The 25488-nt window shown below is 37.1% G+C and overlaps 1 protein-coding gene across 4 annotated transcripts in view; it reads left to right on the top strand.

The window, feature by feature from the left end:
• Positions 1 to 24863, top strand: part of LOC121874249 (bifunctional heparan sulfate N-deacetylase/N-sulfotransferase-like) — a 46162-nt gene extending 21299 nt beyond the window's left edge. For 3 of the 4 annotated variants that reach the window (XM_042378336.1, XM_042378337.1, XM_042378335.1), the window contains exons 8-17: positions 1707 to 1844; positions 2755 to 2915; positions 5649 to 5777; positions 9032 to 9214; positions 9674 to 9894; positions 13187 to 13313; positions 15639 to 15790; positions 18391 to 18567; positions 18860 to 18980; positions 21951 to 24863. In XM_042378336.1, coding sequence (XP_042234270.1) covers positions 1707 to 1844; positions 2755 to 2915; positions 5649 to 5777; positions 9032 to 9214; positions 9674 to 9894; positions 13187 to 13313; positions 15639 to 15790; positions 18391 to 18567; positions 18860 to 18980; positions 21951 to 22043 — 1502 coding nt within the window. In that variant the 3' untranslated portion in view covers positions 22044 to 24863. The remainder of the gene's footprint in view (positions 1 to 1706; positions 1845 to 2754; positions 2916 to 5648; positions 5778 to 9031; positions 9215 to 9673; positions 9895 to 13186; positions 13314 to 15638; positions 15791 to 18390; positions 18568 to 18859; positions 18981 to 21950) is intronic. The other variant, XM_042378338.1, reaches the window with a different exon arrangement.
• The last annotated feature ends 625 nt before the right edge of the window (positions 24864 to 25488 follow it).

The following is a 25488-nucleotide window of genomic DNA, read 5'->3' as shown; positions in this document are numbered from 1 at the left end:
ACAAGTTGAAAGATAACCAGCTCTGGGATTTAACACTTATGTACAGTATCTTACTCAAGACTGTCCAGTGTATTACCCTTATTCAAGATGAGTGGAAAGAGGCCATGAAGTCCAAGTGAAAGCAGTGGTCCAAAAAGAGTCCATAAATTAATTATGTTGGATATAAACCTCACATCACACAGCACTCAGCATCATTTGTGGTGAGTTAAATTCAAGTGTTTTGTGTATATCTTTGTTTACTCTTCATATTTACTGGTACAGTGTAAATTATTTTATGTAAAAAGAATAGCTCCTTCCACACTCAAACCATTCTCTGGGTTATGTGACACAGTTCAGCTGCTAAGTTGGACAGTCACCTCGCATCAGGAGAGGGAGGAAGGGAGCACAGAATGGCGAGTCGTCTATGCAGTTACAGCTCACTGCCTCCACACACAAACGTTCACTTCCCACACATACACACCCATACTCTTCATTTTTTATTTAATAGTTTTATATTGTCTATTTCTAAGCCACATTAATGTATTGTAATGATTTTATTTATCTGTTTCTCAAACGATCACAGATGAGTAATAAACACGCTGAGGAAGCGAGACCCAAGCATCAGACACATAAGTCACGTATAAGTGGGGTCGCATACCATGGATACATGTACTCTGAGACCTTGCTGTATTTATTATTATTTTATATCATAAAATAATCAATGTATGTGTTTAAAAAATTTATTTTCATTCATAAAAGTGCTTGTATTATTGTACTCTGCTTCTTTTTGCCCCCAAAAATTTCCTTAGGAATGCATCTCCAATTAGAAAAGTCATTGGGAAAATGAGGTTCATGTTGCAGTCAACTTTTCAAAGACACATTCCTTCCTTAACTTGGGGGATTACTGTACATTAAAAAATAATAATACAGTACAGGTTGGTTATCCTTTATCAGAAATGCTTGGGACCTTAAGGATCTCAGATTTGGGATATTTTGGATTTTGGAATACCTATATCCTGTATACAGAACCTGTATAATGGGATAGCTCACCCAGCAGGGATGGGGCCCAAGTCTATGCACAAAATTCCTTTATATTTCATTTACAGCATTTGGATACATATATTGTGCAGGTAGTTTTATGAAATATAATTTAATAATTTTGGGTATAAATATATGATAAGATGTACAATGAAAGATAAAAGTCGTGTCATGAAATTTGGTGAAAACATAGGCCAAAGGGCTTAACTTTTGGTGCGCAAGTGAATTTGCTCTTTCTATGTCCATTTCTTGCCATCCTTTTGTGATTCTGTATGCAATGGCACCCAAGCATAGTGATAAATCCTCTTCTACCCCCACCATTACCAAGAGAACCCACAAACTTGTGATGCTTAAAAGCAAGCTTGAGATAATCAAGAATCATGAATGGGTGGAAAGTCCAATGTAAAGTAATATACTATAGAGTACCAACTGTACATCCTTATTTTATTTAGTTTATTTTGACATTTTCATTATTACTGATTAAATTATTTATTGTAACCTTGGAGTTTTTGCTTAGATATTAAAGTGTGGGACAAAACTTTGTTTTGTTTTTCATAACTGCAAATTTTTAAAAATTAAATCCTCATAAATTGGGGTCTGCCAGTACTTATAGAAGAATGCTGACACTTTGAGATTTAGTAAAAGGCAAGACTTTTTAATTTGTATTATTCCATATGTATTTGTAACAGAGCATGTGGATGACTTTTGGTGGTTTGGTCACATGTGGGGGCACACACAACCTCATTTACTTTCCCCAAAAGACCTTGAGGAACAGATGGAGCTCAACAAGCAGTTTGCTATGAAGCACAACATACCAACTGACTCAGGTGAGTTGGTTAAGGAGTTCCACCTTTGTGAAGCCTGAAGATTTGTCATACCATGTCATGTATGTTTTTGTATATCCACTCATAAGAATTGCACACTTTTCAGCAGTTAGTAGGCAGCTATCAATTAGGTAGTAGGCAGCTACCAAACAGGGAGGTACTACTGCCTGGGAAGATATTGGAAACATAATGTGTTGTCTAATGGTAGACCCTGCCACCATATGGCATCACAAAAAATGTGATCAAGTCCCAGGTTGTTGATCTGACTTTCTTCCTCATTTACACACAATTGCAGGGTCTCAATTGTTTCTCTTACTTTAACAACACAACATACATATATCGATTCTCAATCTTGATTATTTTTTCTTTTTTAATTTTTTATTTATTTATAATTATTATTATTATTATTATTATTATTATTATTATTATTATTATTATTACTATTACTATTATTATTATTATTTTTATTATTATTATAATAATATTTTCGACCCCAGGCCCTGATGCGGGTCATTGGTCTGTGCCCAGGTGGGCTTATCCTGAAAAAAATAAATAAATAAAAATAAATCTTGTGACTGAATGGTTGAGCCTTGACTTACAATCAATGGTCATCTAAATATCAAGGGGTGTTGGAAATTTACTGTTCATGATGCAAGTGGGAAGAGGATTTAACCATACAAAATATGGGGCATACTGTATTAGATAGGCCATAGTGAAAAGTAGATTAATAATTTGATTTTTCATGACTAAAGAATAAATATGTTAGAAAAGTGAGGTAAAGGGAAGAATAAGCCTAAGTGGAAAGGGTTGTTTTAGGTTAAGAGTGAGAGGTAAAAAGGTGATTGTGTCTGTACCATGCTATTTTAAATCCAAGAATTATTTGATTTTACTTATGATAATTTTGTCCCAATAGGTTATGGTGTTGCCCCACATCATTCTGGTGTATACCCAGTCCATGAAGCCTTGTATGATGTATGGAAGAAGGTGTGGAATGTACGAGTGACATCCTCGGAGGAATATCCTCACCTTCATCCTGCTCGACTACGAAGAGGCTTTATTCATCGTAATATTATGGTGAGGGAAAAACCTAAGTGTTGTGACGATAAGAATGTCATTATAGAATTTACATTATTTGTAATTAGTGTGCAGTTAGTTGTTTTTGTGGGTTTTAGGATATTTGCTTCATTTTTTTAAAAATATATGCTTCAGGAGATACTACTTAAACCACAACCATAAACAGTACACATCTGTACAGCATACTGTTCAGGAGACCCCTAGTTATGAACGGATAACACACCTGGACCCTGTTTGTAAGTCAAATTGTCTGCAAGTCAGATCCGTGTTCATTTCACAATCAAATATTATTAAAACCATTCTTACCTTTAAAACCACAACTAAAATAACCCATAGAAAACAAATCTCGTACCTGTAACAAATAATGTAAATACAGGTAACTCGCGATTTATGCGCGTTTGATTTAAGCGTTTTTGGAATAACGCAATTGTTCAATTACTAATAACAAAAGTTAATTTACACGCACCTATTTTTGAAATAACGCGCTCGACAGTTTAAATTTGTCGCGCGTATTCACCTGGTAGCCTGGCAGTGGAGTCGCGTGTGATGCCTCATGAGGTGCTTGTAAGTTATTACTATAAAGTCGCAGTCATATCAACAATTTTAATATTATTGTCAATAATACCCGGTAATAATTATTATAATAATGTAATAATAAAGATTATTACTACTAATGATGAAGATAATGATGATAATGAAGTATTCTGTACAACAACTGTGACGACGTCCAGCAAGCTTCCCGCATATCGCTTTCTCAGTTCACACCAGCACTACTTTTTCTCTGTGCTCTCATATGTAGTGTTTGTTTATCACGTACCTTTAAAGTGTTAAACGCTGTTTCTCCCATTGAGCATGTCTGGAAAACGTCCATCTGCCTCCTCTGGGGTGCCTAAAACTAAAAAGGCACAAAAAACAATCGCCATGGACATGAAATTAAATGTGATCACTCGCCTTCAGAGAGGAGAGCGTGTGTCGGAGGTTGGCCGTGTGCTTGGTTTAAGTGAGAGTACTGTTCGTACCCTGTGTGGTATATGATGGTTCCCCTAACCTGTACCATTTACATGTATTCTTATGGGAAAAATATGTTTAATTTACGCATTTTTGAATAAAGTGGTGGTTTTCAAGAATGTAACCCCCGCATAAAACGGGAGTTGGGTGTAATGCAAGAAAATTATGTATAGAAAAAGCAGTATAACTTATCTTGACCCCTGAAGATGGCCTGTGCATAGGAATGTATGGTGCTAGGAGGAATGGTGGATGAATTAATTACTAGAAAAGGGGCGAGGATTTTTATTATGAATACTGTATAATGAAATCATGTTTGTTAGTACGGGTGTTTGTAACTTGGGGACCCTGTATTTCATTCCTGTGCATCTTATAAATTTAGTGTAAGTTTTCTTAATAATTATAATATGTATCAATAATGTATTGTACATTATCATGTAAACAGTAAAAAAAGAGGTGTGGTGAAATTAGGATGTGATGATGGCATTTGGCAACCACACACAGGGCATCTAATGTTCCGAGTGTGCTGCCTATATCCCTTGTCTGATGTTGAGCTAATAATAAGTTTCATTATCCCTTACATTAAACTATAATAAAAGAAGCTGTAGGCCTAGTGACATATGCTGTAGTACTTGATATTCTTTGTAATACAGAGATTGTTTCCATCGATAACCTGGTTTGTTAGATAGCGCTCTTATTGGGAGATAGGTTAACCCCTTGATTACAAGAGAGCTACGCCTAAACCAAATAAATTCTTCTGTCGTTAACACGAAGTAACATTTACGACAGTAGTCCAAAACAAAAACTTGGCGTCACCGTATCCACGGGGTTAAAATAACGAAGGAGAAAATAAAACTGCACTTTAGATTCAGAGCTATTATATAGGGCATAGAAAAGAAAATGGGTGAATAGAAGTTATGAAAATGTACTAGAGAGGGTGGGAGTGAAGTGGAGGAAGGGAGGTAAAATGAGGGGGTGGTGGGGGGAGCTGAGTTTCATCATGCATCTGGATGCGCAGTTTCAACGTTACCAGACCATTTTCGGACTTTACAGCTACAGTGTGTATACTTATTCCTGTGGCCGACTGTACATTATTACTGCACTATAGTATGCCTGTTTATAAAAAGATAGAAGCACACAGCACATGTTAATAATTAAGTACAGTCCAGTACTTATTACAATGCTGTCATTATTAACTCATCATGAGGCGATTGAGGCAGGAAGTGATTGTACGACACTCACAATGTACGTTACCAAATGTGGAGAGGAGGTTATGTTTTCACTGCTTAATTCATTGACTATGTCCTGTACACTTAGACACTTTACTTTAGTGTTCCTCGCCAACCACCTTCACCACAGTGGCAGCCTCTGTTTATGCAAATTTTTCCCCTTACTAACTGGATTTTGGTTGTGTTTTCTGGGTTGGGTATACACTTGTTCAGTGCTGACCCTAGTCTGGTTTCCATGGGGATCTCGGAATTTACTGTACACTGTAGATCATCGCATTTTCAGGTTCATAAGATATCCAGGGTTCCTCTAAAGTGGATCTTAATAGCCATTTGTGTACAAGTATGCCTCCCACTTAAAGTTTTCTTTTGATATGTATGTCTGAACCCTTGAATTTAAAAATTGGCAAAGAACATGTACTATGATTTTTTCATGAAGGATGTTATAAAAACATTAATGTGTTTGTTGTGTGGTTACTGATCTACATTTTGTTATTACCAGGTACTGCCAAGACAGACTTGTGGCCTATTTACTCACACAATATTTATAGACCAGTATCCTGGAGGACGCAACATACTTGATGTCAGTATCCATGGAGGAGAGCTCTTCCAAACCATTGTGTTCAGTCCAGTGAGTAATTGGCTGTACTGTAGTTAGTTCCTGACAACTCTTGAGAATTTGTAAGGGGATTATTAAGTTAGGCATAGATTTCATGATAATTTAGCTACAGTAAACTGAAATTATGTTAGTTATTTATCTGTCTTGTTAAGTGTAGCTCTTTCTAAATGCCCTCAAAACAAAGTAAACTGTAATGTATTCTTTTGTGCAATCTTTGATATTTCACTAGCTATCCATTTCACATACCCTAGGATTGAAAGAGAATTGGTGTGTCAGTGGTGTGTCAATGGTGACCTAATTAATAAATGCAATCATGATGGAATGTACTGTTCCAGGCGACTGGGGGAAGAGTGTGATTGTGAATATTGACAAGAATAAAGGTGATGCACTTGAATAGGGAAACTACAGGGGCTTGAGGCTGCTAGATCAGGTTATGAAAGTTGTCGAAAGAGTGATTGAGAAATTGATAAGGTTGAGAGTAGACATGACAAATTTCAGTTTAGTGCCAGGTAGGGGCACTACAGAGGCAATATTTATGGCCAAGAAGAAAAAAAATTACTTTATGATTTAACAGAGTACCACGTTAGGCAGTTAAGTAGACAATGAGAAAGATAGGAGTCAAGGATTACCTTGTTCAAGTAGTTATGATATTATATGAGGGCTCAAAACCTCAGTGAGAGTAAATGGTGAAGAACTTAAGGTGAAAGTTCCCTTCAGTTTATCAAGGTGCTGGAGGCAATATCATGGGGCCTAAAGACTGGCTTGCCCTGTGAGTTGTAGTGTATTGATGAATTAGTGCTAATAGCAGAGAGTATTGTTACGAGTTGGGGATTTAGAATATAGTTAAAAGTCTACCCAGATCCCAACAGGCAACAACAAAAAAAAACAAAGACAATCGGACTATAAAAGGGTAGACAAAAGATGCGAGTTTTTGTTGTGTATAATAAAGTACCATAAATTCCTTAACAAAATATTCAGCTTTCTATAATTTACCCTTAACCATACTTAACCTAAACATTAACAGTATATACATATTTATACAACATACAATAATTTGAAGCCAGGTGGAGGTGGGGAGGCAATATAAGATTACAAATACTTAAGTGCGGTGCTGAGATGGCTGACGAGTAAGGCTGAGTATTGTAGAAGACAGTAGGTAGTCACTGTGCCGTAGGTTTCCAGGATAGGTGATCCTGTGGTCACTTCCCAGAGTGAACTGAACTCTCCTCGAACTGGAGCTGACAAAGAAGACTTTGAGGAGGTGACGCAACAACCAGGATATGGAGAAGGGAAACCCGGGAGTGGTAACTAAGACAAGTCATACTCGTGTTTCGTCCCTAGATGGCGTTGCTCGTGGTGCTGGGTAGGTAGATCAGAACAATAGATGGCGTGGTTCGTAGTGCTAGGTTGGTAGATCAGGACAATTGGTGGCGTGGTTCGTAACAGTATTGAAGGAGCAAAGGAGAAATTTTAGGATGGATTAGAGTCGAAGGGCCTGAAATTAATGTGGCAAAAACAAAAATAAAGATTCGTGGTGCAGTTGAAAGACCCATGGTGGAAAGTGGAAAATGGCCATGTGCTGTCTGTGATGAAGGTGTTAGCAGCAACTCGGTAACACGCAATGAGTGTGGATGATAGGTGCACAAGAGGTGCAGTGGAGTAAATGGCAAACTGCAGGATGTTGCAGACTATAAATGTTTTGTATGCTCAAATAACCTTGTTTCCACAGCAAAGCTGGAGAAACTCAACATTGGGGATATATCCCTGGACTGTGTCAATGAGTTCTGTTTCCTGGGTGACATGATCATTACCAATGTGGCTAAATGAAGTTTAGGCAGCTGCTGCCTTTATGGATAGCAATGTATGCGACTGGTGTGAAAAGTGTGATAGTATTGTGGCAGTTAAATATGGAAGTTAAAGAGGATGACCTAAGTGGACTTCAGCAAGCTGAAATGTGAAAGGTGAGGTGGATGTGTAATGTGAGACTGAAAGAGGCAGCTGGGTATTGAGAGTACTGTACGTATTGGCAAAGTTTTGCATAAAGGTAGTCTGAGATGGTTTGATCATGCGGAGAGAATGGATAAGACCAGTTGGGTCAAGAAGTGCATGAGCCTAAATGTGAAGGGATGGAGTGCCACGGGTAGGCCAAGGTTGACATGGGGAGAGGTTGTAAGAAATGAGTCTCATTAGAGTTAGGAACCTGACATAAATGACTGCAGGAGATTGTAGTGTGGAGAGCTGCCATCAGGTGTTCACGGCTAACCTATGTAATTGTAGAAAATTAATGTAAAATGGTGATAATGATAATGGGACTTATGAACGTCCGACTTACAAATGCCTGCCGATACAAACGGGGTGAAACTTGAAATTTACAGTATTTTATTTACCTGATCGCTTACTTTTTTTTACTTTCATTTACAGTATTTTGTCATTCTTTTTCTTCTTTTGTCTTAAATTAAGTGATTTTAGATGTATATAAGGACTTAGGCTATGATATAGTGGGATTTTAAACATAGTTCTATAAGTACGGTATGCACATAGCATGTGTTCCGACATATACATACAACTCCAACTTAAGAACGTCCCTCCCTCCCTGGTGCTAAACCCTAGTCAGGCTTGCAAAGGAATCTGGATTAAGCAATTCCAGGTTAGAAGGAGTTTATTGTATATTTTTAATGGGACCTCATATTAAACCATTAAAAGACAGCATAATATGACTATAATTTTGGCTTATTGTAACAACTACTGTAGTATGTCAGACCTCTAAATAGTCACACCCTGTGCCCATATCTATCAATATATCAACTTTACTCTGGTCTGAGGTTCATAAACTTTAAAAAAATTATCAAGAGAGAAGATTATAAGTACATTGGCATTCTCTCAGTGGCCTTAATTCCACAATGCCCCAAAGATGTCTTGTTTACTCCACCAAATTCCTTAATTTCTGTAGATGGATATTCTCCCACCAATAATACTTATTAACTTCTACAGTTCTCTTGTGTTATTAAATACTTCTCAGAGTAAACCTCTTGTATCATTGTGGATCCCAAATTTTATATATTTTTTGAAGGGTCAATGAAAACAAAACTGCCTATTATTAAAGGGATTATTTCCAATTAAATTAATTTTGTTAATTCATACAAAAGTCCAAATTTTGGGGTGTGAGGTAAAAACTGGTATTTATAAAATATTTGATATTTAGCATCTTTATTTTTACTTTAGAATTTTAGTAATCCACAAAGTTAACACAATTGGCAATGTTACAGGTCAGCATCTTCATGACTCATCTAAGTAACTATGGGAATGACCGGTTGGCCCTCTATACATTTGAGTCTGTTATCAAGTTTGTTAAGTGTTGGACAAACCTCAACTTGCGTACTGTGCCGCCACTTCAGCTTGGAGAGAAATACTTCCATCTCTTTCCAGAAGAGAGAGATCCCATATGGGGGGTGAGTTGGGCCTTCAGTATTGAAAAGGGGTGTAAACAAGGGAAGCGGTTAGTGAGTGTGTTTTTGTGGTACAAAGCAGATTCATCATAGTTATCAGAATTAAAGAAAACATGTTGTTCCAATAGTAAAGGTCTGCATTTTAAAGAATTGTAATTATTTTAAGATATATAGCCGATAGATAATAATAATTGTGTGAAATGACGGATGAACAACTGAACCAGTGTCAGGGCCTTGTTGTAGAAAGGGAATAAATAACACTGCAAACACATCTTCACAGCAGTAAGAATTAATGACAGCAAAGGGAGGGAAAGTTTGTGCTTGCATGTGCCTTGATTCTGGACACTCTGTATCAAGTAGAAAATGGTTTGAAAGTGGAAAAAGAGAGGTGTATCTTCACAAAGATTGTAATCATAGTCTATTGATTAATTATAGATAAATTTAATGTTACATTCATTGCAGTACCCGTGTGCAGACCATCGGCATCTTGAGATATGGGCAAAGAATAAGTCTTGCGAGCAGCTGCCTAAGTTCCTGGTTATTGGCCCACAGAAAACAGGAACAACAGCTCTCTATACCTTTCTGGCTATGCATTCTGCCATTGTTGCCAACTATCCATCTCCTGAAACTTTTGAGGAAGTCCAATTTTTCAATGGAAAAAATTACTATAAGGGAATTGATTGGTAAGTTTGCCCATATTAATTTTTGTTTTCATTTCTTTGTTTTTTATAATTATATCTCATACTACACAAAACCTAGGATAAGGATAGATTAATATTAATCTGTCTGGCTCTCGGGTTGTTGTCACCCTTGACATCCAGGAATTTGAAGCCTTTAAGACATACAGTACTAACACAATTTTAATAGAATTTGTTGTGGATATGACAGGTAAAAGAAAAAATTAAACTCAACAATTTGACATTCTCCGGGCTCTACCCCATTCAAATTACTTGTAGAATATGAATTAGCTGATGTGCTTCTTTAATGTTAATTAGGTCAGGTAGCGTGTTGCAACTGCAGAAGGACCAAGCAAGAACTTAATCAAAAACATAGACTGTATATATATATAGAGTGGGTCTTGGGTCAAGTGCACAGTTCACCCTAGCTTAATTGTTTAAAATTGTTGGGATATTATTGCTTTATATTACAAATAACACTACTTATTTAAAAAAAGTGTACATTATGTATTTTCCTCCTCGTAAGAAGCTGATGAAGTAACTGTAATATACAGTGACCCCTCGTTTAACGAACACCTCGGTTAACGTAATTTCGATTAATGAACTGTCTTCCATAAGGATCTTCAATTCGGTTAACGAAAAAAATTTCGCTTAACGAAGTTCTTACGAACCGACCTCAACATGTTTTCGCTTGCACTGACCGGGCAACCAGCTTTAGTATCAGTCCGCCAATACATTAATCGGTTCTAGGGCTTAAATTCCTTACTATTTTAGTAAATATCAAGAAGTTTATACTATTCAATAATTTTAAAAGTTTAATATTCAATTTTTTAGTCATTTTAACAATTATTGAACAAAATTGAAGGTAAAGTGACTAGTTTAATGCGCGGCATCCAGCCTCGTAATACAGCAAACAGGCGTTAGTCTCTCTCTGTTTTCACTGGAGGTAACATCTTGCTTGAGACTCTCTTCAACTAAATGCTTTTTTTCTGTTTCCAAGCAAATTATTGGTCATTTTGAAAATTATTTTACATATTGACAATATATAGTGCAGTGCAGTGTTATTTTAAAGAAAATATTCTTTATTTACAGCTAGTTTAACTTTGAAAAATACGTGTTGCCATTGTTTGAATCCAGCATGGGGCCTAAGAGATCAAGAAAAGCAATTTCAATCCAAATAAAGCAGGAAATAATAAAAAAACACGAACAAGGCATTAAATCAAATGCGCTATGCAAAGAATATGGCATGTCGGCATCAACTGTGTCGACAATTCTTGCACAAAAAGACAAATTTAAGGAAGTGAACGTGAGAGACAAATCTACAAGAGTGTTTAAAAGTAGATCCCTAATCGTAGAAACTGAGAGGTTACTTATCATCTGGATTAGGGAAAAACAGATGAAAGGTGATTCAGTTTCTGGTGATTTCATTTGTGAAAGAGCCAGGGAGATTTATGAACATTTAAAGGCAGATCAACCTGGTTCTTCAGGAACAGAATTTGAAGATTTTCGGGCCAGCAAAGGCTGGTTCGAAAAATTTAAGAAAAGAAGTGACATTTTAAGTGTTGTTAGGCATGGTGAAGCTGCTAGTGCTGATAAAGAAGGGGCAGCAAAGTTTTTAGTTGAATTTAAAAAACTGATGGAAGAAGAAAATTATCTTCCACAGCAAGTGTTCAATGTGGACGAAACTGGGCTGTTCTGGAAAAAGATGCCCAAAAGAATATTCATCACCAAAGATGAAGCCTCTTTACCTGGGCATAAACCCATGAAAGACCGTCTCACTCTATTGCTTGGTGCCAATGCTTCAGGGGATTTCCGACTGAAGCCTATGCTTGTCTACCGCTCTGAAAACCCCAGGGTGTTCAAGCAACAGAAAGTGGTAAGAACAAAGCTTGGAGTTTATTGGAAGTCCAACCGTAAGGCATGGGTGACAAGACAGTTCTTTAATGAATGGGCTGTTGATGTGTTTTGCCCCTCTGTCAAGAGCTACCTAACCACCAATAAACTTCCTTTAAAGGCTCTTCTCCTCATGGATAATGCTCCTGGTCATGACCCTGACCTTGCCAGTAATTTGGAGTATCAATTTGACTTTGTGAAAGTGTTGTTTTTGCCTCCAAACACTACATCACTCATACAGCCAATGGACCAGAATGTAATCAGCAACTTCAAGAAGTTGTACATGAAGAAAATGTTTAGGAGGTGTCATCAGGCAACTTCCACTGATCCTGAACTAACACTGAAACAGTTCTGGAAGACACAATTCAACGTCCTGGAGGCTGTAAAATTGATTGTGTCATCATGGCAAGAAGTCTCCAATAGAACCCTCAATTCTTCATGGAAAGCACTGTGGCCATCAGTAGTCCATGATTTTGAGGGATTTGAGGAAGAAACAGAGTTGGACCAAGAGATTGTGTCCATTGGTCAGTCATTGGGCCTTGAAATGGAGGAGAAGGATGTGGAAGAGCTTGTGATGTCTCATGAGGAGGAACTTACTCCTGATGACTTGAAGCAACTGGATGAGATGTTACGGGTAGAAGCTGACAGTGGTGAGGAGGAAATTGAAAGTGATGACCATATGTCAGCTAAAGAGATGAAAGATGTGATTTACTACTGGGAGAAGTTCAGGGAACTGGCTTCAAAGTACCCAGAAGTGGAAAAAACTGAACTAACTTTGTGTCATGTTGAAGACTCAGTGGTCTCCTTCTTTAAACATAAGTTAATGGTGAGGAGGACAGGTGCCCCACAGACCACAATTGACACTTTCTTCAGTAAAAGGCAGAGGGAACAAGATGCTAGCCCTCAGCCTTCCACTTCAAGAAGGAGAGAGGATGATGCTAGCCCTCAGCCTTCCACTTCAAGAAGGAGAGAGGATGTTCATGGTGGAGAATCTGTCAGTCCAGAGGTTCCTGACATTTTCATGGAAGGTGACTCACCTTCCGAGAAGCAGTAAAATGCTTCTCCTCCACCTCCACTTCCTTCTCCTCTCCCTTCTCCTCCTCCACCTCCCACTTCAAATGCACATCATCATCATCATCCAGGAGCCTTCTACATACACACCTCAAAGTAAGTAAATTTTTCTGCCATTTTTGTTGAAGTTAGAAAATTTTCGGTGAGCTGGAACCAATTACCCAAAAACCCATTGAAACAATGGTTTCGGTTAATGAACTTTTCGGTTAACGAACGACCTTCTGGAACGGATTGAGTTCGTTAATGGAGGGGTCACTGTATTACCCTACAGTAGTACGTGTAGTTGAACTGGAGGATGATGCATCACTAATACTAATTCATCTTTTTTTAACAGGTACATGAAGTTCTTTCCAGTTCCAGCAAATTCTTCTAGCAAGTTTCTGTTTGAGAAGAGTGCCACATACTTTGAAGGGGAGACAGTGCCAAACAGGGTGAAGGCTCTTCTACCTCATGTGAAGCTGGTGGGTGTTCTGTTACTTTCTTATTTACCGTACCCTTTTTCTGAATTAATTATGTTAACACTCTTGGGGTTTTCATGTGCAAATTTGCATATGATTTAAATTATTGCTTTAGGGTTTTCATACACAAATTTGCGTCTGAACTAAAAAATTACAATAAAATAATTTTATGTTTGCATATGAACGCTAGATATGCAAGACGCACGTTTTGGCAACGGTGTGATCTGTTACCAACTGTAGATTGCCTCCAAGGTTATATGAGTGACTACACCAGTCGTCCTATGTGGTTCAGCGGCACTAGACATAACCTTGACATACATTTACCACCATTTTCTCATGGCTTGTGCTGATTTCTCGTTCATCACAGTGATTTTATTTATTGATAACAGTGTTGTGATAGTTTTGAAGCATGCCTCGTGTTGCTGGCGGCGAAGATGGACAGGAGGGAAAACGTAAATAGTACAAGGAGATTACACCACATGGTGATAATGTGGTGCCTCCTGAGGCCTCTTACAGTGTTCCTGGCCCTTCTAGTGCAAGTGATAGTTTATCTGGCCCTTCAACAAGCAGTCCTAATGAGAAAGGAATTGCCTGGCATGTCGTTGTAGTTAAAAGGAAAAAAAAGTGTTGGACATGTGGCATTTCAGCCATTGCAGCATGACTTTCCTCGTGTCTGCTCATCTCCCTCACAAGTGTGCACTACCCGTACTCTCACTAAAACTAGACTTAGTCGCCTTGTTCAGGCTAAGTATAAGCACAGAAATTCATTTATTTAAAAAAAAATAATAATAATATTTGTATGTATTATATTTAACCAATAATTTACAATTGTTATTTCATATGAATTTTGAATAATAATAAGCATTATAAACACATTATGTAGCTATAAGTTATGTAAAAAATATAAAACCTTTGAGGGAGGAATATTCGCATTTGGGAGCTTGAGTGGCATCCATGCACTACAATTTGTGTTGTACTCATGCTTACATATTGATTTAATAATTTTATCGTGATTACCTATATAAAACTATTTGTAGATAATGTATTTACAAAGCTAATGCAACAAACCCAACCTTTTTATTTCCAATAGTAAGCTTTCTATGACTCAATATCTACAATTATTTTTTGTGCTTGGACGGAAAAAATTAATAACCTGTACTCAGCGTGGGAGCGTTCATCAGAATGCACAAATTACACCAATATTTCCTAGCAAAATATAAATTTTTTCACAACTTTTCTTCTATAACTATTTTTTGTTAAATATGTAAAGAATAAGGTTTATATTGCAATCACATGAAGTAACAGAGGTATAAAGTGATGTATAAACATTTTCATTAAGTGTAAAAAAAAAATTTGTGTTCTACACTCACTTATGTATAGATTTTTTTTTCTCGTGATTACTCATATAAAAGTGTTTGTAGATAATTTATTTACAATGCAACAAACCCTACCTTTATCTCAAATGGCAATCATGCTATGACTCATTATGTACAATTATCTCTTGTGTGGTGCAGTCATGTGCAGTGAGGTGAGTAAACAGCCAGACTCCGAGCGTCTCGCTGGAGACCACCTCCCTAAACCCAAGAGTGTTAAGGAATATAGAATACCTGTAGTAAAATTTGGCATATACCATAATTTTAAGAAGAGTGTAGATTGAACTAATATGGAATTGTTTATTTTTGTTGAAGGTAAGTATTAGATTTTTTTCTTATTTACAGTCTGAATGAGCAATAAGACAAAGCAGATGTGGTATTATCGTGGATCCTCTGAGAAATAATAATCCATTTTAATCCAGAACCCCATTCAACAGCCAGCATACATCCTGTCAGAGACAATTTGTTTATTTTACAAACATTTTCTACTTCTTTGTCTCTCTTTTCTGTTTGTCTCATGTTATATATTAAGAAACTGACAATAGAGACCATAAGAGACTTTGCAGCAAGGGGAGCTGCCATCAGGTAATTACAGCAAACCCTTACAAGCGTGGAAAATGGCTGATGATAAAAATGACTATGCAGTACTCAATTAATTTACATTTTCTAATATGCTTTAAAACACACTCATGTATACATTTAGTTATCATGTTAAGCATTGTTGTCTGCACAACTACTTGAGTTTGGCAAGGTGTTGGTTTTTTCCCAGAATTTAAGATTTACAGAACACTTTCTTCTGACAGAAATACAGTACCTGTACTTGTTATTTACCGGTATATAATTGGGTAATGGTATGTCACCAGCATAAAGTAGAATATTGGTTTACTATTGTCTCTTGTATTATGTGAAGGGATTTATGCAGAGATCCTACAATTGACTTGTGTTGTGCCTTCAGGTGATTACAATCATTCCTCCGAGCAAGCGAGCATACTCCTGGTATCATCACATGCGTGCCCACAATGATCTCACATCCCTACAGTATAATTTCCATGAGGTCATCACAGCAACAGACAAGGCACCACGACAACTCAGGACTTTGCGCAACAAGTAAGTATAGTGTGTGGAAGTAGCTTTTTAGTTGTTGCTGGTTGCCTCATATATTTCCCTGGGCTTTATCCATAATTGTTTGGCAAGTTTTAGATTGATCAGTTTGAGCAATAATTGTCCCATGAAATTCTGTAATTAGAGTGTTTGTAAAATCAAAATCATATCTATCTATCTCACCATATTTAATTTTTCAGGTCATCCCGATCACTTTTGTTGCAGAATATGTCCAAAGGGGGTTAATTCGTAACCAGAATCTTCATCATCATTATTATCAATGTTTTACAGCCATTTTCCATGCTTGCATGGAATAGCCATGATTACCCGATGGCAGCTCTCCATGCTGCAGTCTCTTACAACCTCTTCCTGTGTCATTCTTGACCTACACCTGGCTCTCTCCCTTTTCACATTTAGGTTCATGTACCTCTGGACCCATTTGGTCTCAGCCATTCTCTCCACATGCCCAAACCATCACAACCTACCTCTAGGAGGAATTTTGCCAATGCCATTTAACACTGAACCACCACCTTAGCTCTGAACAAGACCTCCTGTCCATCTGTCACAACCTCCCTTGCAATTTCTGCCATCATGTAGCCAGTCGCATGCAAACCGATAATTTGCTCATGACTTGCCAATCGACGTACTTTAGTGTCCATTCTGGGCTGGGTGTGGAGGAGTGGCCAAACACCATTGCAACTACCACCTCATCACTTCACATTGATTTTTACATCTTAAATAAACATACTACAAGGTGGACAAGTCACATTCTGTCCAATAATTCATTCTTATTTTTTTATTTTTTTTCAAGAGCAGTAGTGCCGAGTTGGAAGGGATCAAGTAACAGCCTCATTTAGTGTTACTGGTGGTGAGCAGACTATGCCCCTCTTCTCCTATGTTGTCATATCAGGGGTTTTCCCTCACTGAAGCCATATGCATTATCAATCCTAATAGTTCATTACCTGCCAAAAGCTCATTTGCGTTCCTCCCCCGAATCTTGAGTAAAAGTATAGTTAACTAAGAGAAAGTTAAGTTCATATGACACCTTCCCAGACACCTGCTCTCCTGGTTGGTTGGTTTGTTTGAGCTTTAGGCCTATCAACTGCCAGGGTCATTAAGGCCGTCAACGTCAAGCTACAGCCACCAACCTTAACACCTTTGTCAGGTGTTAAGGATAATTCTAAGACCACATACACTTGGGCCCTCCTACTTTGCCCGGGCCTGTCACCTCTAGCTCTACCCCATTAATACCTCTACCCTCATCAATACTTCCCCCACCCTCTTGTGACCATTTGTGTAGAAAGTCCTTGAGCTCCCTGGTATGATAGTAGGAGGGGTGGATGATTACTTATGACTGTGACAGTATGTTAGAAAATTCATTAAGACATTAATTTTTTTCTTATTTCACCACTAATTCCATTTTTTCAAAATTGTTATTAACTTATTACTCACCTTGAGTCTGAACAACTGTATCCTTGACTGCAGTTGTTCAAACTCAAGGTTATTCACGGAGTGTCGTGAATCATACCTGTGCAATGTAGATGTTATTGGCTGAACCATTGTCTTCTTTTATTATTAAACTTAAAAATTTATTTAATGAAGCATATAAAACTATTTAATGCTTCAATTAGAAATGAAACATTAAAAACATACACTGTTGTATTTAAATATTGCCTCCGAAGTCCCCCATACCTGGCATGAACTGAAGTTTCATTTTGTTTATTTCCACTCTCTCCTTGGTGAATTTTCAATTACTGTACTGTATACTCTTTCCACAGCTTTCATAACTAGGCCCCTGTAGTTTTGCTGCTCAAGTGCATCACTTTTACCCTTTTAAGTAATTGTGATCACACTTCTGCCAGTTGTGTGGAACAGTACTGTACATTCCCTGATGATTTCATTAATCAATTTGGTTACCACTGACATGCCTCCATCAACTGATGCTATCAGCATTTCTATGTATATTTCAGAGCTTCCAGCTACCTTTCTATTCTTCATTTTGTTAGTAGATTTATTCATCCATTTTCTTTCAATTCTTGGACATGGTTTCTTGCTCTGGTTCTGCTACTCCTAAGCTGCCCCTGTCCCATTCATACTCTTTTAGTAGTCAGTCACATTATTTTCTTCACGAGTCCTTGATTTCTTCATTATCAACAACCACATTATTAAGGTTATTTCTCACATACTGCTCTCCAACAGCCTATATGAACTTTCTGATTAATTAAATGCTGGATAAAAAAGCCTTTATTGTAGTTTGAATATGATAGATCAATATTTTTGTTTAAAATCATTTAAAATTGTCATACAGGTACAAGTTCAGTGTTCAACCAATTTGATTCAACCAAGTGATTATCCATGCATGCAAGGTTAGAAATTAATGGCAATAGGAAAAAGAGACTGGGAGAGTTATAGAAAGAGTCATCATCATTATCAATATCATCAAAGTCTTACACCTATTTTCCACACTTGCCTGGGTGGATAAAGTTTGAGAAAATGAGTTAATGAAAGTAGAACTACTGTAAGAACCATTTGTTAATCATGTATTGTACACATAGTCACAGGTGGATGTATTTTATTTCTAAGTATATTTTTTAATTACTCTGCAGATGCTTGATACCTGGGATGTATGCCAAGCATATAGAAAGATGGCTAGACTTTTTTCCTGCCTCACAAGTAACCATCATTGATGGAGAGGAGCTGAGAAATGACCCAATCTACATCATGAATGATCTTCAAAAATTCCTCAATATTGAACCATTTTACAACTATACTGAGCACTTAAGGTACAAATACTATATATTTAGATATTGGTTACAGGTAAGTTGATTTATGGACATAACACTCAGTTTTATATAATTATCTGCCTACTGTGCATTTTTCCATTATAAGATTAAAATTGTTCTTTGTCATTAGCCATATTATATGAATTTTATTCATGGTGTGTCAGACTCATTCACTATGATCTTTCCATCACAATAAGCCATTTGGTGTGATATTTACATGAATTATTTGCACTCTTAATAATTTTTGTTTTAAATAAATATAGATGGTAATATTTGCATTATATATTTACAGATTTGACAAGAGGAAAGGTTTCTTTTGCCAAGTAATAGAAGAAGACAAGACCAAGTGTCTGGGGAGGGGAAAGGGTAGGATCTATCCTGCCATGAATGAATCTGATGCAAAGTTACTGAAGGTGAGACTAGATATACGTGTTATCACCATGGCACTTTTACTTTTAATTATTATTTTAATTATTTATTTACTGTAATTTATCTTTACTAGTTTATGAATAACTTAAGATATTTGAGGAGGGATTCAGTAGAGGGTTTGGTGGATATGATGTGGATGTGTAATGAAGATTATGTGGGTGTCTAGTGGAGATGATGTGGGTGTGTAATGGAGATGTTGTGGATGTTTAATAGACTCGCCAAATCATTACTCGAGAACAACTTTGGTTAACAAGCACAGACTTCTGAATCTCCGAGTGGGTGTTGTTGACAGAAGACAATATTTTCTCCCGGTATTTACTGACAGTTCTGATGGTGAATTCGTTGACTTTATAAGGGTTTGCCATGTCACATATCCTCATCCCAGCTTCAAGTTCCTTCAAAATTTTGACTTTGGTGGCATAGGAGATGGCCTGACACTTCCCAGTTCTTTTGTCGTGAGGCCCATGAGTGTTCCCTTCTTGGTCAATCATGGTAACATGGAGGAAGCAAGGATGGACAGGGTGAGGTACACTGCAAGCGGGAGCGAGCAAGAGTACATAATGACAAATAACTCCTGAGTCTTAAGTGTCTATAGGTTCACAGGGGGTTCACTAGTAACAAGTCATGGACATGTCCAATACAGGTGAGTAGACCATATTGGAACTGCCCACTGTCCTTACACTAAAAGTCAAGAATATATATATTTTTATTTATTTATTTATGGAGAATAGCCCACCCGGGCGAAGGCCATCGACCCACAATGGGGCGTATCGGGCAAAAAAGAAAGTAGCACTTATTTTTTATAATGTGTTAGTCTGTAATGAATTAATTAATAAAAAAAGGGGAGAGGGAACTCTGCATTGGTCAGTGCTACCCCCACCCCCCTCCTCTACGGAGGTCGGGGGAAAGATTACTTTTAAATTCAGCTTGCCATTTAATTATGATGTCAAATTGCTAATTATATATCAAAATTTTCTATAGTATTTAATAATTTATATTATCAATGATAGAATATATTAAATAAGAGGCTAACCATACGAGAATATGATAATGAATACTGTAAATAAAATCAATCTGACAAATCTGGCATGGCCTGTCACAACCCTCCCTCCCCCTCCATCCTTCCTTCCTTTATGGAGGGTAATGGAGGGAGGAATGACTCAAGGTCTATTGATAGACCTTGGGATAACTGGTCAGTGAAGAGATTGTATGTGAATACAGTACAGCTTGTCATTTTATTTTGAAGTCTAACTATACAGTGTTGTATTTTTTTGTACAGGGATTATTTAAATATGTTATTTTAGTTATGAAACAAACATCATATGAGGCTGATCATACGAGAATATATAATATGAATACAGGTAAATAAAAACAGTGGTGAACGGGGCAAGGCCTCATACCTGTTAGCTCTCATTAGGCCTATATCAAATCTGATTAGACCCCTGTACAGTATCCCCATTAAAGACAATACACTACATTATATTTATTTAATAATAATAGGTAATACCTGTACCTGACTATTAAGTGTAGGTTTTATTGTATGACATAAAATTGTGATTAACTGAAGTGCGTGGTGGCAGGTTCAAGATCAGCTGTTGAGGAGCGCTTAGCAGGTTCTCTCTGGCATCTTTTTCCAAAAAGACCAGTTTTGTCAACATTGAAAACCTGTTGGGGCTGATAATCTCCCTTATTGATGATCTCAGCAAGTGTCTTGGGGAAAATCCTAACAGCAATGGTATTCACACAAGCCACCTCTCCATTTACCTTGATGTTGTGCAAATTTGAGCGAGCCTTAAACCTATGAAACCATCCATGGCTAGCAACAAAAGTTTCTTCAGCAGCACTTTCACCATGTTTAGCCTTTATGTCATCAAACAATCTCTCAGCCTTCTCATTAATTAACATAAGGCTAATTGGATCCAACGTTGATGCTGATCCTTCAGCCACACACGCAACAGTTTTTCCATTTCCTCAGTCACTTGTCCTCTTCTTCTGCTAATAATTGTGGGCTTAATAGGCACAGCTCTTTTCACATGTTCCATGATTCGCTCTTCTTCCTAGATAATTGTTCCAATTGTTGAATGATTCATGGAATAAGCACGGGCTACATTCGTGATTTTCCCACCACTTTCAACTTTCTTTATAATCTCCAGTTTTGTTTCCATAGTAATAACACACCTTTCTTGACAGCACTTTCAACCCCCTCACTGCTCTTGCATTTTCTGTACATGATGGAGAGTTAATAGCATTTTAAATGGCTAAAAAATAACCACAAATATACAAGTGATGACCGATCAGCATGAAAGTAACAGCAAAACGGCCGTGCTACCCGCTTGCTCCCACTGACGCCCTCCGTCTGCAGACACACTTGCCTTGCGCCAAATTGGATTTGCAGCCAGCTTTGATTGTATCTATGAAAGTTTGTAAGTTGCTTCACATTCACAGTTTTATTCAGGTCACTTATGTCCCTCAGTGTGTCGCTCTCCCTCCCCTTATCTAGTTTGTGGACCACTGCTCCCTCTGGGTTAAAAAAAGTTCAACTTGCCTATTCCATTGATCTTCACCTCCTTTAATTGTTTATTGTTGTTACCCAACAAAGTGTGAGTAGTGCCCTTAATATTGTATTACTGAACTATCCTTCCACAATGGCTGTCTCATGGAAATTGCAGCTTTCATGTCCATTATTTCTGAGTTTATTCCTTTGAACGTTTCTATGGTGTTAAAAAACTGCATGTCTGCTGGACAACTGCAAGGCACATGAACTTTAAAAAACACTTGCCCAACTACAGTACAGTATATATTTGGGCTAATCCAGGCTGCCAGGTTATTTAAATCTTCCCAGTCTGCCAACCATGCTGCCTCCTTGCATTTGTTTTTTTATGTAGAATACTGACACTATTGATACATTCTGTAGCCATGTCTAGAGGATATTAACATATGTTTCTGTTCAACAGGAGTACTACCAGCCATACAACATAGCCCTGGAGAAGTTACTTACCCGCCTTGACTACCCAGTGCCTGGCTGGCTGGAAGATGAGTTGCAGTAGATATTGTTGAATAAATAAGAAGTACAGTATCTAAATTACCAGGCATGGTAATGCTTAGCGAATTGTATTTAGTGTACATCAGTATGGGTGATATTCACTCACAGGGTGTATGTTAGCTTCATTAACCAGTCATAAACTCTCATAATATTATGTGGGGTTTGATGGCTTACATGCAAAAGTCACTTATTTATTGCGATATTTTAGTGTACCTAAATTTTCAAGGAATGCAGGAGTTCCTTGGAAGTTGTTGGTAAAAACTGAAGACTCAAGTAGTATATGCATGCCTACAATAAATTATAAGAATAATAATTTTATTTTAGAATATTAATTTTTTTTGAATACAGTATATACAAAATATATATATATATATATGTGTGGGGAGGACTACATGATTTGCCATCTTTCTCTGGTGGTTAGGCAGCTCAAATTAATTTTTAGTTGTTCTGGGCAAGTGTGTCCATAGCAACTACGGACACATAATTTACTGTGACCTGGGAGCAGTGGTTCAGTGGTGGCAGCCCCCAAATTATATTTGCTAGTTGCCATTCACTTTTAACCTGAGAAACAAAGTACTTAATGCATTTTATTAAAATATTTTTGAAAGCGTACCCTCAATTACATATTGTTTAGCTAAGGGGCTTCCTTTTACTAGCAGTCTTAAAATAAGTCTATGAAACTGGACCATGTTTCTTATTTTAGAAGGTTTACTTGCACACACTCAACATATATTTTGTACGATTTACATTTTTTTCACAAAGGTACAGATATGACTGGAATCAAGACCAAACTTATACATATATTCCTTCATCTGATATTGTTCATTAATTCTATGGTATCCCCTTCTACAAGCAGATTTCAAATTATCAATCTGTTGCCTCACACAACCTATCATCACCCATCAGTAGTACAGTCATTCCCCAAACACATTTAACACTGTGCTCACTGGTCATTCATGTCCAGTATACACTACTGTATTAATATTTCCTGTGTCCATGCATCTTTTCATGTAACCTGGCTACATTTTGACAAAATGAGAGTAGTGTTTTTTTTTAAATCCCCAGAATAAATTCATCACCTTGAAAATATCCTGTCTGTTTGTGGTAGTGAGGAATGATAGGGAAAATATAAACTTCTGTATCTTTCATTCCATGATAGCATATGTATGCCATGAGATGAGCATTGTCACTGAAATCAGTAGATTCATTCAGCTGAAGACAAAATTGCCCACTCGTTTTTATTGCTGCAATCACCTTCTGTTTGATGTATTTCAACACATAATAGATACATGCAAGACCTGTATCATTTCACAAAGTATTATGATCAACTTCTTAGCGATGTCGTCTGTAGACGAAATACACCGTGTCGAGAGCAGCAAGTTTCACAAATACCTTAACAATGGTGTGAAAAGCTTATTGTAGTTTTCATTCTTATTCATTATGTTGACAGTATCTAATGCCATGTGAAATACAATCACTATTAATTTACATTATACTGTATGTTTTTCTGACACTACTTCGGGCCAGCTGCTCACATTCACGATTGAGTTACAAATCCATTGGTAGTCAAGCTGGCTGGTGTAACAGTGATATCATTAATAACCAATCACAGTTCTAGATCCCCAGGAGCAAATGAGAACTCCATCCAGTGAGTGATAAGAAAACTAGTGATGTAAAAAGCGCCTAATTTGAACACCTTGTTGACATTGAAGACTCCATTAGGGTAGCCACTATTGGATTCCAAATGAAAGTTTAAAGTCACAGGAGACCCTTGTCAACCCATCTCTAAATGGCTTAGTAACCCAGTTTGAGTCACAATCCAGGGGTTAAGAACCACTGGTGTGTAAGGAGTCAAGTTGATATTATACAGTAGTTTGTTCAACTTTTCATACGTAATGGTGGCTAACCTACACAAGCGTAGGGAGTGATAATATTTGTATTTTAAAATATATTAAAACCATCAAAGTTAAGTTTTCTAAAAAAATAAATAAATAAATAGAAGACCTTTGGATACAAAACTTGTTTTGGTACAATGACACAGTTGAGAGTAGGTTTTGAGTGATGTACTGTACAAATATTTGAAATGATGCACAGTTAATATACCATTACTTTTATGATATCCCAAAGGAATCCAGTCACATGACCTGTCTCCTAAGTTGAGGTAATGGTGGGGATTAAGGGTAATCTTCTTGATGACAGTTTTCAGGATCAGGTCAGTGGACCCCGGACCTGATCCTGAATACATGTACTGTCATCAAGAAAATTATCCCTAATCCCCCACCTTACTGTACCTCAACTCAGGACACAGTTCACATGACCTGATCTTCTTTGTTCTGTCTTATCCCTTACTTTGTACTGTTAGTTGGCTGAAGAGGGTCCTAGTATACCAACTCCAAGATTTCATCTTTTATTTCTCCAATGTAGGTTTTTACTTCATTTACCAGTGTGACCATTACACTTTTGGAATATCATTATGTTATCACCTTGCCTAACAATGCAAGTGTTACATTTATTTATTACTGTATTATTTAATTTACTATTATTTTAAAATACTGTACTGTATACAGTACAATATTTTCTTTATTTCTAAGCCACATTACAGTACTGTATTGTAATGATGCACACTTGGAGCATAGAATCCCCAGTTATTCCGATTTCCCTCCCGATTTTTTCCCAGTGAGTCGAAGATCACTAAACCAAAAATTTATGATTGTTAACCGAGAAAGGGTGCTGAAATTTTTAAATCGCTAAACCAAAAAATCGCTAAGTGAACTATTGTAAAGCAAGGGGTACCTGTAAATGAAAAACAAACAAATTCTTAGTTCGAGTGCAGTCTGTTTTCCCCCACCCCCCATTTTCCTTCATTTTGCTCTTATTTGAGTGTTAACTCTTTATATGTTTTCACACTAATACAGTAGAACACTAAGAAATTGTGAAAATACAGAACAAAAAGTACAGGGAAGAGATCTTTGCAATTATTGGTTGCTTGCAGTGCCTGGCTGATGACAGTGTTGTGCAGGTCACTTCCAGGGGCATAAGATATCGTTGTACATCTTACAGTATAAATATGTTAAACATGATATCTGTGTGTTCATAAAACTGTATACTGGTAATTATCTTAATATTTATAAATATATGCAGAACACAATTATGTGTTATTTCTAAGTACTAACACATACTGTGAGTGATTTTGTAAGAAATTAAAGTAGGGGAATTGCATTGCTTCAATGAATAATGTCTTGCACCAGCCAAACTGCCTCCATGCTCACCAAAAGCTTAGTATACAGTGTACAGTAATACCCCAATTTACGCGGTCAATTGAACCCGCGGAGTAGCGCGTAAAATGAGAAGCGCGTAAATGGAATAACAGAACATATGGGATTAATTGAAATAGAGACTGGGCCGACCCCCAAACTCCACTTTTTCAGACACAATACCTACGTTGTAGT

This window comes from Homarus americanus, unplaced genomic scaffold (assembly GCF_018991925.1).
Source record: "Homarus americanus isolate GMGI-L3 unplaced genomic scaffold, GMGI_Hamer_2.0 scaffold49667, whole genome shotgun sequence".
In the NCBI taxonomy this organism is placed as follows: domain Eukaryota; kingdom Metazoa; phylum Arthropoda; class Malacostraca; order Decapoda; family Nephropidae; genus Homarus; species Homarus americanus.
This window is presented reverse-complemented; position numbering and strand designations above follow the sequence as displayed.